Source organism: Vespula pensylvanica, chromosome 3 (genome assembly GCF_014466175.1).
Source record: "Vespula pensylvanica isolate Volc-1 chromosome 3, ASM1446617v1, whole genome shotgun sequence".
Lineage (NCBI taxonomy): Eukaryota > Metazoa > Arthropoda > Insecta > Hymenoptera > Vespidae > Vespula > Vespula pensylvanica.
This window is the reverse complement of record NC_057687.1, coordinates 8,823,476-8,843,772: the sequence shown is the minus strand read 5'-3', so window position 1 is coordinate 8,843,772 and position 20,297 is coordinate 8,823,476. Positions and strand designations below refer to the sequence as shown.

The window sequence follows — 20,297 nt, the reverse complement described above, 5'->3', positions numbered from 1 at the left end:
CGAGAGAGAAAAAGGAAGAGAGAGAGAGAGAGAGAGAGAGAGAGAGAGAGAGAGAACGAGAAAGAACGAGAAAGAACGAGAGAGAAAGAGAGAGATACATACAAGGCAGGCACAGTATTCTCCAAGCTCGTGTGAGTTATGCCGAGAAAGAGAAGTAGTGAACGAATAACTGAGTCTTAAGGCACACAAGATCACAGTGGTGAGAGTTTCTCCTATATATATTTGTGTGTGTGTGTGTGTGTGTGTGGCCTCTTCGTTTAACCGGCAGCCGGATTTCTCGAACGAACAAACCCAACTAACCGACCAACCAACCAACCAACCGACCAACCGACCGACCAACTAAACAGTCAACGAAACGATCAACGAAACAACCAACAAATCAACGAATCAACGAATCAACGAACGAACGAATACTAACGGTAAAAGTAAGTATGCCTTTGGGCTGCTGTGTGTGCTCTTGCTCTTACTGCTCTTGTTGCTCCTGCCGTTGTTCCTGCTATTGCTGCTCTTGTTGATCCCGCTGCTACTGTTGCTGCTGCTGTTGCTGCTGTTGATCACTCGACTCCGGGGGGGGTTCAAGGACAGAACGGTAGGAATCAAGTGGCACCGTACGTGCGAGCCACTTCGCGTATTGCCCGTTCCTAGCCGAGAGCGAGAGCTTTTATAAGCTTCGAAGTAGTCACGACGAACGGAGACAGAGATAGACAGAGACGGAGAGAGAGACGGTGTGTATATGAGAGAGAGAGAGAGAGAGAGAGAGAGAGAGAGAGAGAGAGAGAAAGAGAGAGAGAGAAAGAAAGAGAGAGAAAGAGAGAAGAGAGAGAAAGAGAGAGAATGACGAAGACGATGATGACGAGGACGCTTCGTTTCGCCGTTATCGCGAGCCCGACTGGTTACCCTGCGATTTCCACGCTTACAGTCTGCCGGCTGGCTCTGAGGAAACAAGGGGTGGGGGGAGGGGTTAGGAGGGGAGGGGAGGAGGGATTGGGGAGTCTTGAAGAGGGGGGAGATCGGTTGGTTAAGTTGGTTGGTTGGTTCGTTGGTTGGTTGGTTCGTTGGTTGGTAGGTTACTTGTCTGTCTGTCTGCCTGCCTGCTTGCTTGCTTGCTTGCTTGCTTGCTTGCTTGCTTGCTTGCCTGCCTGCTTGCTTGCTTACTTGCTTGCTAGCCTGCTTGCCTCTACTTGTATCCAACAATTTCCTTTGAACATCCCGGAGAAATGGGAGTATGTACTACTACATGAGAAATGTCTGCTCGGTGACGTGAGAATAAGAGAGAGAGGGGGGAGGAAAGAGAAAGAGAGAGAGAGATAGGGGGTGGGAGAGGGGGAGGGAGAGAGAGGAGGTGGATACTTAAAAATTGTGAATTGTAATTTCTAAACGTGACGATTAAAATAAATATTAGAAATATCCGAGGGCGAAAGGAAGTATTCCTATTAGTGGTTTGTAGGTTAGAGGGGAGAGGTTTATATATATGTATGTGTGGGTGTATGTATGTATATATGTATGTATATATGTGTGTATATGTGTATGTATGTATGTATGTATGTTTATGTATATGTATGTATTATAGTTTTCTTTTTTTTATTATTATTATTTATGACGATTTAGTCATTAGGAACAAGAAAAATTAATAACGGTATACATAAGTATACGTGCAATTTGTGTGGATCGTGTATATGTATAAGTGGAATTGTTCGGAAACGATGTGTAATTGACTAACTTGTCGAGATTAGAATTATATTTTTAAGAATACATCGTGCGACAAGTATTTGGGGATTAAAGTATTATTCGTTCGTTATTGTTTTTAATTTATATAATTTTTATAATAATAAAAAATTTATGAACAGCTGACTTTCAATATGTATATTTGTAATGTGATTATGATTTCGGCGAAGTGATTAGATAATGAGAAATTTGAAACCTGTTGATTTTCTTGCTAGTTTAGTAATATTATTGTTAAATTAATTTTTGATTATGAAAATGACCTAATCATTCATATATACCCACACACACACACACATTTTCTTATCTTAATTCCCCCTCTCCTCAAAAAAAAAAACAAAAAATGCAATTTTACAAAATCCTAAACTCGCAACGATTTAATAATCATTTCTAAAGGACAATTGAATAATAACGTGAAAGGAGAACTAACGTTGTTACATTTCCAACGAAAAAAAAAAAAAAATAAACCAAATTAAAAGAGAAAAATAAAAAGTCAAAAATCAAAAATCGAAAAAGAGGAAAGAAACAAAATAAACAAAAAGATAAATAATTAAATTATTAAATCAATAAATAAATAAATCAATCAATCAATCAATTAAAGAAAGGAAGAAAAAAAAGAGAGAGAAAAAAAAGAGAAACAGAACCATTCGTACGTCGAGGAAGAAAATTGGAAGAATTTCGGCGATAAGCAAATTTCATTTCGGATCTTCTCTTTTACGATTCTCTTCGACGACCACGAAGAACGTTCATTTCGTTTATCTCACACCGCGAATAAGCCTCGCGGACTTGCGTCGTTACTGTTCTTTTTTTTTTCTTCTTCTTTCTTTCCTTTTTTTATTCTGTAACCTTTTTTTTTCGCTTACCGTAACGCGCGCGAAATACGAAACGCACTGCGGCATCCGTTCGATGGAGTCCGTGGAATCCCGCCGCGAGAGACGGATGTCCGTCTCTCTCTCTCTCTCTCTCATTTTCTCTCTCTGTCTCTCTCTCTGTCTCTCTCTACTCTTCTGTGTCTATCTTCTTTCCTTTTTATTTCTTTTTATTTTTTTTCCCAATGTCGACCATACTCGACCGTGCGAAGCGGACCTCTCTTTCTCTTTCTCTCATACAACACACACACACACACACACACACACACACACACACACACTGTTTGTCTCTCTTTCTCTTAGATACTCTCTATCTGTCTCTCTCTCTCTCTCTCTCTCTCTCTCTCTTTCTCTCCCTCTCTCTCTCTCTTACATATACACACATACAAACTTTCTGTCTTTCTTTCTCTTATTGCTGACTCAAGAGAATTTTGCAAGAGATTAACGATGTGCCACCATTCTTCTTTCTTTCTTTTTTTTTCTTCTTTCCTCTTTGGCTTTCTTTTCTTTTTCTTCTTCTTCTTCTTATTTTTTTCCTTCTCCCTTTTTTTTTTCTTTTAATCCTTTTTCATACGTTCAACACCAACTTGCCATGATCTTGCACGTTTCGTTCTCTCTCTCTCTCTTTCTTTCTCTTTCCCCCTGTCTGTCCGTTTACCTCTGTTTCTGTCTCTCTCGATGGTTATCATTACTCGAGAGAGAAAGAGACTGAGAGAGATAGGGACTGGCCTTAATTTGAAATACATTTAAACGCGCTTACTCCTTTAAGTTAATGATACGGTGATTATGATGTATAACGAGAAGAAAGAAAAAGAGAGTGATTGGGGGAAGAGAGAGAGAGAGAGAGAGAGAGAGAGAGAGAGAGAGAGAGAGAGGAAGATAGGCAAACAAACAAAAAGATTGAGAAGGAAAGACTGATGGACAGAAAGAAAGATAGATCTTATTTATATGTCCATTAGCAATGTTGAGAGAGAGATACGACAGAGATAAAACAGTTGAGAGAGAGAGAGAGAGAGAGAGAGAGAGAAAGAGAGAGAGAGACATTTAGAAAAGAGATAGAGAGAAGTGAATAAGATTGAGAAAAAAGTGAAAGAAAAAGAGAGAAACAGACAGATGTAAATAAGAGTAAGAAGGATGAGGTCAGACAGAATTAAACAATAGCGTGAGAGAATAAACAAAATAATATATGGTATATATAAAGAAAAAAATTTATATGTGAGTGTGTGAGAAAGAAAGAGAAAAAGAGAAAGCATAAAAGAATAAAAATAAAAGAATGACATAACTTTAAAAGGAATTAGCTTAAGTAAGCCGGCTTAAGATAGTAAAGAGAGAGATAGAGTGATAAAGATAAATAGACAGAAGAAAGGAAAGAAAGAGAGAGAGAAAGAAAATGAAAGACAGACAGACAGTAGAAAATATTATATTCCATATACACACACATATATATATAGAATATATATATATGTGTGTGTATATATGTTTTATCAATAAAAAGAAAAGAAAAAAAAAAAAGAAAAATAATCATCCTAATCTTTGTTCATTTGTAAGTAGATATAGCTAATGTCGATACAGGATTTAAATGCCAACAAAAATCTGACATAAAATTGTAATATAGAGAAGAATAAAAATCAAGAGATTAATTTATCTGTGTGTTAATATTCGTGTATGAGTCAGTGATTTTATCGTTTCGGTATTTAACGACGGCAGAGTCGTCGTTAGGAGAAGCATTGCCACAAAGAGATACGATCTTTTCCGATATAAATCTATTTTTAGTGTTCCTTCAAAGAAAGATTTACGAACAGATTACACACACACGTACGTACGTACGTACACATATATACATAATTTTTTTTTTAAGGACTCATTCGAAAGATATGCAAGTATATATGTTCGCTTTCTCCGATCGAATTATTTCAGGTGCGTCTGTGACGTTAATATTCGATCTTATCGTAGCCGATGAGTTTATTATTTCGCGTGTGTGAGCTCGCAAGAGAGAAAGAAACGAAAAAAATAGAGAAAGAACAAAGAAGAGGAAAAGAGAAAAAGAAAAAGAAAAAGGAAAAAAATATATATATATATAGAAGGGTTAATGAGAATATCGCGAGAAAATTTTTCAAGGAGACATCTAAGATAGTATATACATACGTACATACATACATATATTAACGTCTCGTCGATTGACGATTCTCTTATCATCTTTTTCTTTTCAAGAATGTTCGGATGAAATCATTTATTTTCTGGTTTCTTTTTTTTTTATCAGTACTTGTAACACACGATATCAGTGGTAATAAAAAGAAGAGACGATAAATTCCGATCTTATTATTTTTTAGATACGTCCTACTCGGTATGCTCTCATCACGATTAGAATCTATTCTTTCTTTGATATATTTTCAGAATAATATTCACAAAATGTAATATAATATATATATATATATATATATATATTGTACATAGTATTATATTATAGTATATTATGCTATAATACTATATAATATTATATTACATTTGTTATAACACTATAAAGTACTGTATTATACAATACTATAACAATATACAATACTGTACTATATCATGTTATAATACTACATAGTATCGTACTATACTATGTTATAACACTATAGAGTACTATTATATTATATTATGTTATAATAATATACAATACTGTACTATATTATGCTGTAATACTATAAAGTATTGTACCATACTATGCTATAACACTATACAGTACTGTATTATATTATGCTATAATAATACAATATTTTATATAATATTATATATAAGCAAGTACAAAACGTGCATATTATTGCACTCTTAAAAAAAATTCCTAACGTTAATTCAAACTGGATTAGTCGATCAGAAAATTAAAAAAAAAAAAGAAAAACACGTCATGCATGATTGATTAAATTTAGAAAAAAAAAAAAAAAAGAAAAAACCTAAAAAATTCTTTTCTTTCGTAATTATTACCTCTCTCTCTCTCTCTCTCTCCCTCTCTCTCTCTCTTTCTCGCTTTCGTTAATCCCATTATTTAAAACGATTAATTAAATTAATAAAAAACGATATTACTGTACGAGCTGTTCACATTCGCAAAAAACTTCTGTTATTTTTTCTCCTTTTTTCTTAAAAAGTTTGTTAATTAGACAACAATAACAACATCAACAACAACAAACAAACACATACACACCAACGTGATATCGTTGTTATTATGTATATCTTAAATAAACCAAAAATAAAAAATAAAAAATAAAAAAAAATAAAGGAAAGCAAAAAAGAGTAAGACGAGAAAAACAGGTCTTCATTCTCGTCACACAATCTGACATTATTAATAATGGCGGACCTTGACTTGGCCATCACGTGGCGGTGTAATTCGAAATTGTTTCCGTTGTTTCTCTGGTTCCTTGTAAGACTCGAAAAATTTGAACTTGTTCGAAATATCCGATGTCTCGACGTGAACCTCCTCGGTTGTGTCCGAACTGCGTACGACGTCGTCCGATACTTGACGAACCATGAACGCCTTTTTGTCCAAACGTCATCGTTATTTACGATGTATACATACATACATACATATATATATATATATATACATATATATATATATATGATACGTGTAATTGTATCATTGAAATTATTCATTACATTTTTTCGTCCTCCCTTTATGTTATTTAATAAAAATAAAATAATGTCGTCCTTTCGCGAAAAGATTTTTGACTAATCAATCATTTGTACATAATAATACTAAAAATTCTACTTGTATAGTTCTACATCGATGGACCAATCAAGAAAAAATCTGGAGAAATTGAATTTTGTAATTTACTTTAACTTTTCAATGAATTTTATATTGATTAAATTTATATGTTATTTATAGTGTTAATGAATGTATATTCTTCTTTTATGATATTATATCTTATTGTAATATTAGGATATTGAAGTGTATTATAATTTTTTGTATAGTTTCTATTTTTATTTCTTATTGTTCTATTTTAATGCAATTTACTATAATGTGTATTTTGTCTATATCGTATGTATGATTTATATAATCTATACTCAATCTATACTTTGTGTATAAATTACATATGTATATGTACTTTGTCATAGATCATACTGTATCTATGATCTATATAAATTCTATCTATATTGTATGTACAATCTAGATACAAATAATGTCTATACTTTATGTATAATCAACATATATTGTACATATTGCATTTATACCCTATCTACAAATTACATAAACTTTATCTATACTATATATATATATATATATATATATATATATATATATATATAATCCAGGTATACTTAATCCTCTCTTATTCCATGTAATCAACATTATAGTAAATTACATTACAATATAATATTAGTCACACAAAATTAATCGATATCCCAAAATTCGATTTGTCCAGAAATTTTGACTTCGGTCCACCCTTTCAAAATTATCATTCGACTTATCGAAGCAATTAACATCGTTTCTCCGATGAAGAATATTCCTTGAATGAGTTGAACAGAACAATACAAAAACAAAACAAAAAAATAAATAAAAAATAAAAAAGAAAATAATGAAAAGAAAGGAAAAAAACTTACGTCACGCGCACGCCTCGGCGCGTCAGCTGGTGTTTTTGGATTTACCGGAGTGACAGGACGTCCGGTCTTTGCTGCTGAAGCGTCAAGTTCTAAGAAAAGCGATCGGGATTTTCTGCTTATACCTAAAATATTCCAAAAAAAAAAAAAAAAACGTAATGAAAAAGATAAAATAGAAAATTGTATTATAAATAATACATATCGTAAATTTATGTACAATACAGTGACCATTCGTTCTCGAGTTAATTATCCAAAAAAAAATATATATATATATATATGAAAAAATAAAAAAAAAAAAATTACCAGCAGCGATGACCTCTTCGTCGGCCTTCTCCGGTTTTGGTTTGCTGTCGGTTTCATCGTCCGACGCGGCGATAGGTTCTCCTCTTTCGAATCTCTCTTTGATAGAACGAGCGTGGGTCGAATGTTGGATTTCTTCCGCGGCGTTTATCTTCGTTACCCGTTCGCTTCCGGCAACCGCTTGCTGGTACATTTCCTTCATTTTACCTTGTTTGCCCTGAAACAATTACATTCAATGGTTAACGTATCCCTTTAACGTGCACTTATTATCTTTTCTTTTCTCTTTTTGCTATCTTTTTTTTTTTTTTTGTTCTTTTGCTTTTTGCGATCTCAAAACGTCAGATGTTATCATTGATCCTTTTTATCAGACATTCGTTTTAACATAATTCTTTATCCAATTATAATCAAAACGTAGATACGTTAATTACGTACGATTTACTTTGAAATTTTTACGAATTGATCTCGTCGTAAGTATTTTTAAAGATGGAAGACAAAAAAGAGGTCTTTTCTTTTTTCTCTTCTTTTTTCTCATTCTCATTCTTTCTTTTCTTTTCTTTTCTTTTCTTTGCTTTTCTTTTCTTTTTTTCACGAAGCAGTATTCTTTTTTTCTATGTGATTTTATAGAAAAGTGTAGAAGAAAGAAAATGTGTGATTTTTTTTTCTGATAAAAGAAAACTCATACAAATATAATTAAAGTTAATTTTAATAAAAATGTCTTCATACGATCTTTCTCTTTCTCTCTCTCTCTTTTTTTTTTTTTTTTTTTTTTTGATTCTTTTTGAACTGTGAAAAATATTTTGTTTCACAGAGACAAAAAATCTATGCAGTCTTGAAACATATTTTTTAATGAAGCAAATTCAATTTATTTTTTCACGTAATATGTCCTACGTTATTACTGACGTTCATAAATAAAAAGAAAAATTAATAATAATAATAATAATAATAATAATAGTAAATAAATATTTTATTAATATAATCACCATAAAAAGTCTCGAACGTATTCCAGCAATCTCCTCCTTCCTGGCTTCCCGTTGAACCTCGCGTCTTCCTTGCTGACTGGTACTCTCCCATCGATTCTTTATATCATCCATTTTGGAGAAACTTATCGGACGTTCGCGAGTCGTACGTTTCGCTTTCACGATTTCGGTTTCCACCTCTGAAATAAAAAGGAAAAAGAAAAAAAAAGGAAGATATAAATTTCTCTCTTATATCACAAAAAAGATATATACATTTCTCTTTCTATTCGAAATTTTATGGGTTTGATAGATTAAATTTAGTTCGTTATAAAATATACGTAAAATTTTGTTATTTTCTATAATCAAATAAATTATTTCAATTTTTTTTATATCATACAGTAGAAATATATATATATATATATGTATATGTAATATATTTGTAAAACTATATTATAAAAATTACAATAATATAAAATTTTTTTCATTTCATTATATAATAAATAATAAAATATATATAATAAAAAGATACACACACACACATACATATATATATATATATATATATGTTTCTATTCAAATTTAACAAAATATAATAAAAAATACAGCACGTAGTTGAATACAACCACCATATTGTTTTGATATTAATCAATTCGTACACAAAAACAGAGTTATTATATTCAAGAAACATATTTTTAACGTAGAACAATTTCTTTATATAAACATTGTAGATCAAAATTAAAAAAGGAAAAATAGAGATAAAAAAATGATATAAACACCTTCAATGTCTTCGGCCGCTTCTTCCTCTTCGCTCTCGCTGGATTCTTCGTACGGTATTCCATTAAGAGATTCGTCCGCGACCCCGATGTCCATGCCTTTTGCTTGGAACCTGAACAAAGAAACGTGCAAACTGGTTACAAAGACTTTGCTCGGTGGCATGTTTCGTAGCGGGCGTCGCGTCGCACGGCACCGCACCGCACTGAACCGAACCGAATCGCACCGCACCGTACCGCAGCGTATCGCACCGCACCGTACAGTACTGGCAAGTCATTAACTCGAAGTGACCGCTGCTTTCGCAGCATTTCTCTCCCTCGATCGACCTCAACAAAATTGCTGATCTTACCGATATATATATATATATATATATATATATATATATATATAATCATAAAAATATTATATATATGTGTGTATTATATATGTATTATGTTTGTATGTATGTGTATGTAATCTATGTATCTATGTATGTATTTATGTATGTATGTATGTATGATGTATGTATATATGTATTTATATATGTATGTATATATGTATGTATGTACGTATATATGTATGTACGTATGTATGTATGTATGTATGTATGTATGTATGTATGTATGTATGTACGTATATATGTATGTACGTATATATGTATGTACGTATATATGAATGTATGTATATGTAATACGATCTTGTTATTTTCATTTTATCGATCATTAATAATTACAAAACACATTAAATTGTACAATCATCGATTTTACCTTCGTGCGTTCATTTGTCCTCATTTTTTTTTAATTTTCTTCTTACTTATTTTATTTATTTATTTTTTTATTACGTATCATAATGGAATTTAATTTTTAGATGATGCAAATAATTAACGACGAGATTTTCATTTTGTTTATACTTATGTGATCGTAATATGTCCGAGTATCTTTGATCGGCTTCAACAAAATTTGCTGATTCTAGTATAGTTATCCTTTTTTGTTTTTTTTTTTTTTTTAACGGCATATAATTAACACACAAAATTGATTCGATGTACACAATGGTGATTAATTTATAAATTATCACCATTTGACGCAACTAATGATGACTCTATTTAATATGTTATGTACAAGAATCATTACATTAGATATCATCTTTGTGATAGTTATTAACATCGTACATAATTAAACAATATTTATAATTAATAATTAAATCGAATATTAATAAAATTAAATAATAATAAATATATATATATATATCGAATAAATTCGACATACATACACATATACATGTAATCAATGTACAAAATACAATACATACACGTATACAACAGATAAACATTTACACGTTTTATATATCATTTATAATTAATAATAAATATCTTATATAATTAATAATTATTGGAAAAAGAAGAATAATGGCGTCATAAAGTTAATGATTTTCTCTTTCAATGTCCTTCGTATATAAATATTACATTGAAATTTCTACACCGAACGAATTTCGCTTCTCAGCAATTAACGTTCACACGATCGTGAACGGATGTTTTCTTTCTTTCTCTCTCTCTCTTTCTTTCTCTTATTCGATCGTAACGAAGTCGATTCGTCCAGTTACACGAAAGAAGGTGAACGGAAGGTCGTAATAACGCGACGAGCAATGAGTTGCTTGTAAACGATCGGTTTGCCGTTCGTAGAAATCGTCATTACCAAGAAAATGTCGGATCAATAAAATTACAGACTCCTATGTGTGTCCTTTAAAAGCATTGCCGTATCTGTGTCACGGCTCGATAAGATTGTTTATATATATATATATATATATATATATATATGTATATATACATACACGCGTATATATAATACGTAATACATGTATGTTTATATTTGTAATATATGTATATAAACATGTGTCGTTATTTAATAAAAACAATCATTTTGAAACGATAGAAAATTTGGTTAAATTTGATAAATTTTTTGAATCGATAATTTGTTTTATCTGTAATGACGTACGACGATCAATGCGATTATTTATTAAGTATAAGTTTGAATTATGATGTTACGTGGTTTATTCGTTTAATTTTATTCGTTCGGAAGAAGTATGTTGTAAAAATTGGTTCGTACTATTTTGTTATTATAATTAAAGGAAATTTTACTAGAAATTATCGATGTAAAATTTCGATAATGAATCGTTGAAATTAATTGTTACTTTTTTTTTTTTTTTTTTTTTTTAGGATAATTACAATTGTACATAGCAAGTTTCAATTGTCATCTCTTATTAACTTATTTGAATCTTTTATTTTTTTTTCTTCTTCTAAAAATTTCTCTCTCGTACTATTTTTCATTTTGGACATTATTATTTTATTTACAATTCGCATTTTAACTGGCAATAAAATTTTGTCATAGTTATTAACGAAAAACATTCTAATAAGAAACGTAAAAAATTTTAAAGAGTGATTACATATTATACATATTATAAATATTATATATATATATATATATGATATTTATTTTATTTAATAACAAAGAATAGATATTAATTGAATATTTTAAGAAAACACTTCAAGATATAGAAACGAATCGATTTAAATCGAATTACAGAAGAAATGTTCCTCGTAACTAATACAAGTAAAGTACATATGTAACGTATATAAAGGTGTGGCAAAAGCTATTATGGAAACACATAAGAAAAAAAGAATTAGATAGATAGATAGATAGATAGATAGTTGATAGATAGATAATGAGAAAGAGAGAGAAAGAGAGACACAGAGATCTTCCAAAACAGGACATCGATTTACTTACTTGGCAAGTTTGCTGAGAATACTCGGTGATCTCTTCACGGCTATCTGAGAGGGCGACCTTTCGATCTCATTCGTCGTGTTTTCCGTACCAGCTTTTTCGAAGACTTGGAAACGTGACTTTACATTCAAACTTGACAACTCTTCCAATCCAAGGTCTGGTTTATCTGACGCTGAAAATTTACCGGAAATATTATTATTATTATTATTATTTATGTTGTTAGATGGTCTTTTATTATTTTATAATTTTTTTTTTTTTTTTTTTAATACTTCTCTCTGTCTTACGTTTGAGAATTTTAACATTGAGACGGGCAATTTTCTTTTTTTTAATACAATTCCAATTAATCGATCAAAAGTATTTACAATTTGTTTCGTATGGATGTTTTTTTTTTTTTTATAGATAAGATAATTTGATTCGAAATATAATTTTGAATGAACTTATATATTTTGGCGAATAATAAAAAAAAAGAAGAAGATAATAAGAGTTACGATTTGTTAATCGTTAAAATTACTTTAAGAATGACAATATTTTAGAGTACTTCGTTCAAATTTTATCTACGAAAGATTCAAGTTTTATATGATATATATATATATATAATCTATGATACATAAAAGATAAGAATAAAAAATTGTTAATCATAAAAAAATTTGCTTTCAAACGAAAGATAATATTATCAATTATTATTTTTAAAATAAAAATAATAATACAATACGCCATGAATTAAAAAGAAATTTTTCTTTCTTTTTTTTTTTTTTTTTTTTTTTAAAGAATATAAATTATATTTTTGTTATTTTCCTTATTAATGTTTAATTAATATTTATAAATGGAACTAAATAAATAAATAAAAAAAGAAACAAGAAAAAGAAAAAGGAATGCGTTTGTTTGCCCATCTCTGCGTTTGTCATTTCCTGTGATACATACACAACACTCTGATTATTATTCGAAAGCATCGAGAAAAAAACCTTGATTAAACCACTCGTGATTCTCCGCCCACCGTTTAAACGGCTAACTTGCAATTACATTTAACGGTTAGTGGGTGAAATTTTTTCCTTTATCCATCAGCACATATTATTTTCTTTTCTTTCATTTATTTTCTTTTGTTTTACGCAGCGTGTACTTACGTACGCAAGCAAAGTGCAAAATTCATTTTTCGGGGGAAGCCGATACGACATTTTCGTAACGACGAAATATATATATTAAATAATAATAATTATAATGAATTTCTATTTATATATATTCATTATATATATTCAGTAAATAAAAAAAAAATAAAACTGTTAGACACCTGTTATAATTTTGAACATATAGATGTTAATATTAATTGTGTTAATAGTTTTATTATGTTATTATTTTTAATATGGAAAATTTTTTTTTCGATACAAGTATAATTCGATTTAATAATTTCATTTATTTATTAATTGCATATACGATTTTTGTATATACAATTATTTGTCAAATAATATTATGAATTTGTTATATATTAAACATGTGCAAAGAAACGTATAAGCTTCTCCCTTATTATTTTGGTTAAATGTGAAAACAATAAGCGGCTCGTTAAAAACAAAACGTTATCGTCGTGTTCGAACACCCTCTCTCTCTCTTTTTTTTTATTTTTCTTTTTATTTTTTTATTTTTTTTTTTTTTTTTTAATAATCAAATACTTATGAAATATTCGTATGAATCGACGATATATTTTTGTTTCGCTTGTGCAATCATTTATTCGTTACGGGATAAGTGATAAAAAAAAAATCGACTACCACCATCAAAAATGATTCTTAAATTATTTTAATGAAATTAGTATATACGTACACACACTACGGTGAGATTAGGAAAAATATATTACACTATCTACGCCAATGTACGATGGCTCGATAAATATATTCTTTATTTGTTTTCTATTCGAAAATCAAAAGGACAATAATTGAAATTAGAAAAAGTAGCAACGATCGACAAGTGTTTGAAATGTTTTTCTTTCGTTATATTTGAAGACAAAATAAAAAATATTACTCGATCGGTAAAACAGTTTTTCTAATCCCGAAAAGTTAAAAAATTGATACAGCAAGTAATAATAATAAATAAAATAGAATTCAAAGGAAACATAATGATAAAATAAATACGAACAAACAAAAAAAAATGGAAAAATAAAACTCGGTCGGTAAAATAGGTTTTTGTTTTCAAAAAAAAAAAAAAAACGCGATTGTCACGGCAGATAATAACAATAATAATAATAAAAATAAAAAAAAAATAGAAAAGAATAAGAATTAGTAATGATCGAACGAAGACGTAATAATAAAATAAATATAAGTAAAAAAAAAAAAAAAAAAAAAACGAAAGAAAAGGAAAAAATAGAAGAGAAAAACTCGGTCGATAAAATAGATTTTTTTACGAGCCATCGTACCGTACGTATTATTAAACTCATCGCGTTTAATTCAGAAGCGTCGCATATGTAAAAGATATAAAAACAAAAATAAATAAATAAATAAAATAAAGAAAATAAAGAAGAGAGAAATTGAAAACGCTTAAGAAAAAGAAGAAAAAAAATATAAAAAAAAGAAAAAAAAACAGAAACAAAAAAGAAAGGGGTGGGATAAAAAAAAAAAAGAAAAAGAAAAAAAAAAGAAAATCCAAAATCGTGTTAGAACGGACGAGTTAGAAACGGTTTTGCACATTTTTTGCTCACACTGTGTTCCACACACCGGACTTTACCTCTGACCACATCGGGCGGCAACTCTTTCGGCTCGTTCTCCCGTATGATCAGCTCCGGCTTTCGAGGTCGCACTATGGAGTTCACAAGACATCTCTTTGTCGCATTAGCGATCTTTCTCTCTCTTTATCTCTCTTTCTCTCTCTCTTTCTTTCTCTTATTCCTTTTATCTATTCTCATACTCTCACTCTTGAACTCTCTCATTCTCACTCTCACTTTTATTTCTCTATCTCTCCCTCCCTCTCTCACTTTCTCTTTCTCTTTCTGACTCTATCTCTATCTTTTTAAAGCATTGCATTTACACGTACGTAATTACGTTAATCCAAAAGTGCCTCTTTTTGCCCATTTTTACCCGACCATTCTCCTTTCTCATTCTTCTTTATTTTTAAACATAAAGAAAAGAGAAAAAGGAGAAAAAGTGAACGTCGTCGCGAAATATAAAAGAAATTACGTTTGCGGAAAGAAGAGAAAGATTGTAAAATAAGAATAATGTATATTAGATCTAATGATAGAAGAAAAAGAGAGACACAGACAGAGATATATAGATAAATAGATAGATAGATAGATAGATAGATAGATAGATAGATAGATAGATAGATAGATAGATAGATAGATAGATAGATAGATAAATAGAGAGAAATAAATATAGAAAAAGAGAGTATTTGTTTCTATAAAATTTCTAACGATTGAAACCTGTTCTTGAAATTGTACAAAGAAAGGAAAAAGAAAAAAGACAAAAGAAAAAAGAAAACAAAATATCAAAAGACAACATAAAGAAAGACCAAAAATAAGAGACATATCTAATAATCACAATAATCCTAATAATCATAATAATAATAAAAAGAGAGAGATAGAGAGAAAGAAATTAGATAGCCTGATCTAATAGTAACGACAAACGTTATTTCAAAAGATGAAAATATCTTGATCGATCGATCGATCGATAGATCGATCGATCGATCGGTTTGTCGACCGTTTGGTCAACTGACTGACTGACTTACCAGATTGGTCGGACTCTTCGACCGGTTTTGGTTGGAAGAGTTCCTTGAAGTGGGGCTTACAGTAAAGCGTACTCTCGTGGCTCTCATAATTGTCGACGTTAAGCTGCTTGCTGCACTGTACGCACCGGAAGCAATTCTTATGCCAGACCAAACCCTCGGCTTTTGTCTGTTCCATTTGGAACACGACCTTGCCGCAACTCCGGCAATTTTGGTTTGCCTCGCCATTTTGGCCCACCTAAACATTTCAATCCGAACCGACAATTATGCGAGACGCCTTTTATTTCACTTTCACACTCAACGTATGTATTTTTATGCATACACTAGATACATATATACATACATATATATATATATATATATATATATATATGTATATGTATATGGGTACGCATACGATATTACATATACAAATGTGTGTATATACGATGACATTTGAACATTTTTTTTTCTTTTTTTTTTTTTTTTTTAAATTGGATTAGTATCAATTACTCGATTTTAAAATTAGAATTATAGATTGTTGTTCATTAATTCGATTTTATTTTATATTATCCGATTATCTTGTTGGAAATTGTCTAGAAATATTTCTTTTCTTCGCGGTAATATTCGTGACAGGATATTTGATAAAATTTTCGAAGTAATATTTTGATTATGGTTGAAAAATTTGTAATCCCTTTTTGGATTGTTTATAATTAAATCAAACTCACGGAGTTCAATTGTTGTTGAACTTTTCCTGCATCGACCGAGCGCACATGGAGAACCGTCTTTTTGCTCAGTGCGTCGAACTTGTTGAAACTCGATTTCTGTAAATACGACGGAGAAATTGATAGAATAAATAGAAAAAGATCGTTATATTATAAAATTTGTATGAATATTTAAAAAAAAAAAAAAAAAAAAAAAAAAGAAAGAAAAAATGCCAATTGCAATTAAAATCATAAAATCGTACTTTCGTTCGTGAAAGTTCGTCTTGTTGTTTTTCATTAAACAAACTGTCTTACGATTTCGTGTATGAAAATAAAAAAGGATAAAGAAAATAAATTAATAAAAATAAAAAAAAAACAATTAAAACCAACGTTCATAAAGATTTCTGTGAAAACAATTTACATGGACAATTATTCGATAAATACAACATACGATATGCATACATAATATAAAGGACAACATTTACTAATTTTAATAAATAATTTAATATATATATATATATATAAAAAAATTACGTTTGACAAGCACGTGCATTTTTTCGAATTAGTCCAATAAAATAACGCACTGATCTATATTAACGATTGTTTCTCTACGAATCATTCGAAAATACTATGATTATAAAACGACACAATACGATACGATAAATATATATTATGTACTTAACATTAAAATATTATTAGATATATTATACACATACATATAGTTTATTCGCTAAAGATTTACTCTTACGATGAAAAGAAGATATATACATATACATACATACATACATACATACATACATATATATATATATATATGTATGTATATATGATGAGATATATGTAATATCTGAAATATACAATATTATATTATATATATTATTTATCATACCATCTATAATACATATATATGAAATACATACATATATATGATATAACGATGTATGATATCATATGATATATAAAAATTATCTTTTCATTTTTTCTTAGGTAGATGACAATGACGATGAAAAAGCCTTCTTCTATTTATCTTTCGAAACTAGCATAAAAAAGCGAGATAAGAGAAAGCTGTTAGGTTAAAAAGAAAAAAAAAAAAAAAAAGAAAAGAATAGAAAAAGGACGAAAAGAAAAACGAAAAGAAGAAAAAAGTAAAACTAAAAGTAAAAAAAAAAAAAATAAAATAAAATAAAATAAAACGAACAAAAAGAAAGAAAATAAGGGAGAAAATGAAGTGGAGAGTGGTACAAAAAGAAAACAACGTGGAAAAAAAATATGAAAAAAAAAAAAAAAATAGGAAAGAAAATTTAAGAAACAAAACAAAACACTTTGCAAATCATCATATCACAGGCTTCTTACCTCAAACCTCGGCCTCCCAAGAATTCGATCCTTCTCTTTACCCTCGCTTGTTAGGTTTGCCAAACTACAGTAGGAAGCCCTCTGCGTTTGCGGAGGTCGATTTCGTAATATTTTTTCGGTTAGGGTTTCATGCACCAGATAGGCCATAGAGAGGGAGTCATCGTACAAAAAGAATGAAACAACACACGGTCTGCTGGTTAGTGCGTGGTCAATTTTTTAAACAAGCATTTACCTTGATACACTCCGGTCTCTTCTTTTCTGAAGGTGCAGGCGATCGATTGCATTTTTAGCAAATTTTTTTTTTGTTTTTATTTTTCTTTCTTTTGCTACTTGGGGAGCAGCAATATCTTTTTCTTTTTTTTTTTTTTTTTTTTTTTCTACAAGGATCACTCCAACATTCCGAAAAATAAAAGAAATGAAAGAAAGAAAAAAAGAAGACGGAAGGAGATACGTATTTTTCGAACGGAAAAAAAAAGAAAAAATTACTATGATTGATATTGTTAAGAAAAAAAGAAAATAATAATGTTTGCATACATTTCCTTTTTTTTTTTTTTTTAATGAAGATTATTTCGAAGTTCCAAAAAAAAAGGAAATAAAAATTGGAAAATTAAAAATGTCGAAAGAAAAAAAATAGCTTCGAACATACATACATACATACATACATACATACATACATACATACATACATACATACATATATATGTATGTATGTATATATGTATGTATGTATGTATGTATGTGCGTGCGTGTGTTTGTTTGTTACATTGAATTTTTTATAAAAGACGAGAACGTAAGAGTGTAACGAGTTTTTCCCCATGGCTAATATTTCCGAACGAAATGAATTTTTTTTCTTTGCTTTTCTTTTCTTTTCTTTTCTAAGACAAGAGCAATGAGATTACACACGAGTCCCATGGGCTTGTCCCATGGCAATAAAGTTACGACATAAAGTTACGGTTAGAGTCTACGGGTAAAAAGGTACGATCGAGAGAGACAGAAAGAAAGAGAGAAAGAGAGAGAGAGAGAGAGAGAGAGAGAGAGAGAGAGAGAGAGAGAGAGAGAGAAAGAGAGAGAAAGAGCACTGCACCGACAGAGAGAGAAGTACTAAAAGACGAAGAAAACGCAAAAGAGGAAAGAAGAAAGAGAACGACAAGGGATCGAAGAGGACGAAGATAGAAAATTATATTCAAAAACATTTTTGTAAACGCTATATTCTTCTTTAAGAATTCTTCGATGTCTACCTATAAGTGGTAGCCATTTGTTTCTTGAATTGTAAATTTTTAATTTTTTTTCTTTTTTTATTCTTTGGAGATTTCTCTTTTCGGCAGGTTACTGTTTTGATCTATTCTCTGGTATAATATTAAAAGTATTTTTATTTTAATCGACAACGATTGAAATTTATTTCTAATAATATTGGAAAATAAATAAATAAATTAATATATATATATATACACATATATTAATTAATTAATTTATTTTCAAATATTATTAGAGATAAATTATATTAACTAATAAATTAATTATATATATTTCTGTCTTTCTTAAATATATATATATATATATATATATATTATACATATATATATATATATATATATATATATGTTTAAGAAAGATAGAATGAGATAGAGATATAAATTTTTCATAAGAAAAAAGAAGAATGAAAGAGAATGAGTGAGAGAGAGAGAGAGAGAGAGAGAGAGAGAGAGAGAGAGAGAGAGAGAGAGAGAGAGAAAGAAAGAGGAATTAACGAGTTAAACGAAAATTTATGGTATATTGGTATTATGAAAGAATGATCGATCTTCCGAAGATATAAATCGCGAGAGATCAGTTCGGAATGATGTCACAGATCGGGACGAAATCCTTAACCGGTCGGTAACCGATAAACGGAGCGTGTGCAAGTGCAAAAGGTAAAAACTCGTAATCGGCGTAAGTAAGTAAGTAAGTAAGTAAGTAAGTAAGTAAGTACGCAAGGCGATTCCTCGAGCGTGCTACACACGCTGACATAAAGTAGGGCAGAAGTAAGTAGTAGGTTATTATCAAGTCGGCCCTTCCTTAAATGGAGAGACAGCATTCGTGCCATGGCAATGAGAAAGAGAGAGAGAGAGAGAGAGAGAGAGAGAGAGAGAGAGAGAGAGAGAGAGAGAGAGAGAGAGAGAGAGACAAAGAAAGACAGAGAGAGAAAGAGAGAAGTATGTGCGCATAAGTGCATACGCATATAGAGATACACGGAACGTATAATTTTCTTGGTGTTTTATTTCTAACGAGAGAGCAGGATCGAAGTGAGCGTTTATTTAAAAATCTCCAAACTTATTTTGTTTGTAATTAATTATTTTACGTACGATGATATTCCTAAAATATATTTATTTTTCTTTCTTTCTTTATCTTTTTTCTCTTTTATGAGTTATAGTACGATGCCAATGTGAAAAATATGTAATTTGAATTTTCGTAGGAGAAAGAGTTTTTATGTAATATAATATAATATTTTTTGGTTGGCAAAAACAAAAAGGAAGATGAATAAATTTTTATTTGAAATAAATATATATATATATATATTTAATGAGAATTTTTTAATGGGAAGGTAAAATTCTTTCTAACGAAAGAAAGAGAGAGAAA

The 20,297-nt window shown here is 29.9% G+C and overlaps 1 protein-coding gene and 1 long non-coding RNA gene across 18 annotated transcripts in view; both read right to left on the bottom strand.

Moving 5' to 3' along the window:
- Positions 1 to 20,297, bottom strand: part of LOC122627928 (kinesin-related protein 4) — a 100,433-nt gene that overhangs the window by 16,871 nt on the left and 63,265 nt on the right. For 7 of the 17 annotated variants that reach the window (XM_043809570.1, XM_043809572.1, XM_043809575.1 and 4 more), the window contains 10 exons: positions 17,685 to 17,765; positions 16,356 to 16,451; positions 15,652 to 15,886; positions 14,656 to 14,727; positions 11,953 to 12,121; positions 9,199 to 9,308; positions 8,447 to 8,622; positions 7,470 to 7,683; positions 7,170 to 7,291; positions 5,926 to 6,102 (listed from right to left, as the gene is read on the bottom strand). In XM_043809570.1, the coding sequence (XP_043665505.1) occupies positions 5,926 to 6,102; positions 7,170 to 7,291; positions 7,470 to 7,683; positions 8,447 to 8,622; positions 9,199 to 9,308; positions 11,953 to 12,121; positions 14,656 to 14,727; positions 15,652 to 15,886; positions 16,356 to 16,451; positions 17,685 to 17,765 (1,452 nt within the window). The remainder of the gene's footprint in view (positions 1 to 5,925; positions 6,103 to 7,169; positions 7,292 to 7,469; positions 7,684 to 8,446; positions 8,623 to 9,198; positions 9,309 to 11,952; positions 12,122 to 14,655; positions 14,728 to 15,651; positions 15,887 to 16,355; positions 16,452 to 17,684; positions 17,766 to 20,297) is intronic. The other 10 variants (XM_043809574.1, XM_043809579.1, XM_043809582.1 and 7 more) reach the window with 3 other exon arrangements.
- Positions 2,526 to 4,643, bottom strand: LOC122627933. Its single transcript, XR_006326949.1, has 2 exons — positions 4,433 to 4,643; positions 2,526 to 2,871 (listed from the first exon to the last, which is right to left on the bottom strand). It is a non-coding gene; the product is annotated as an uncharacterized LOC122627933 (long non-coding RNA).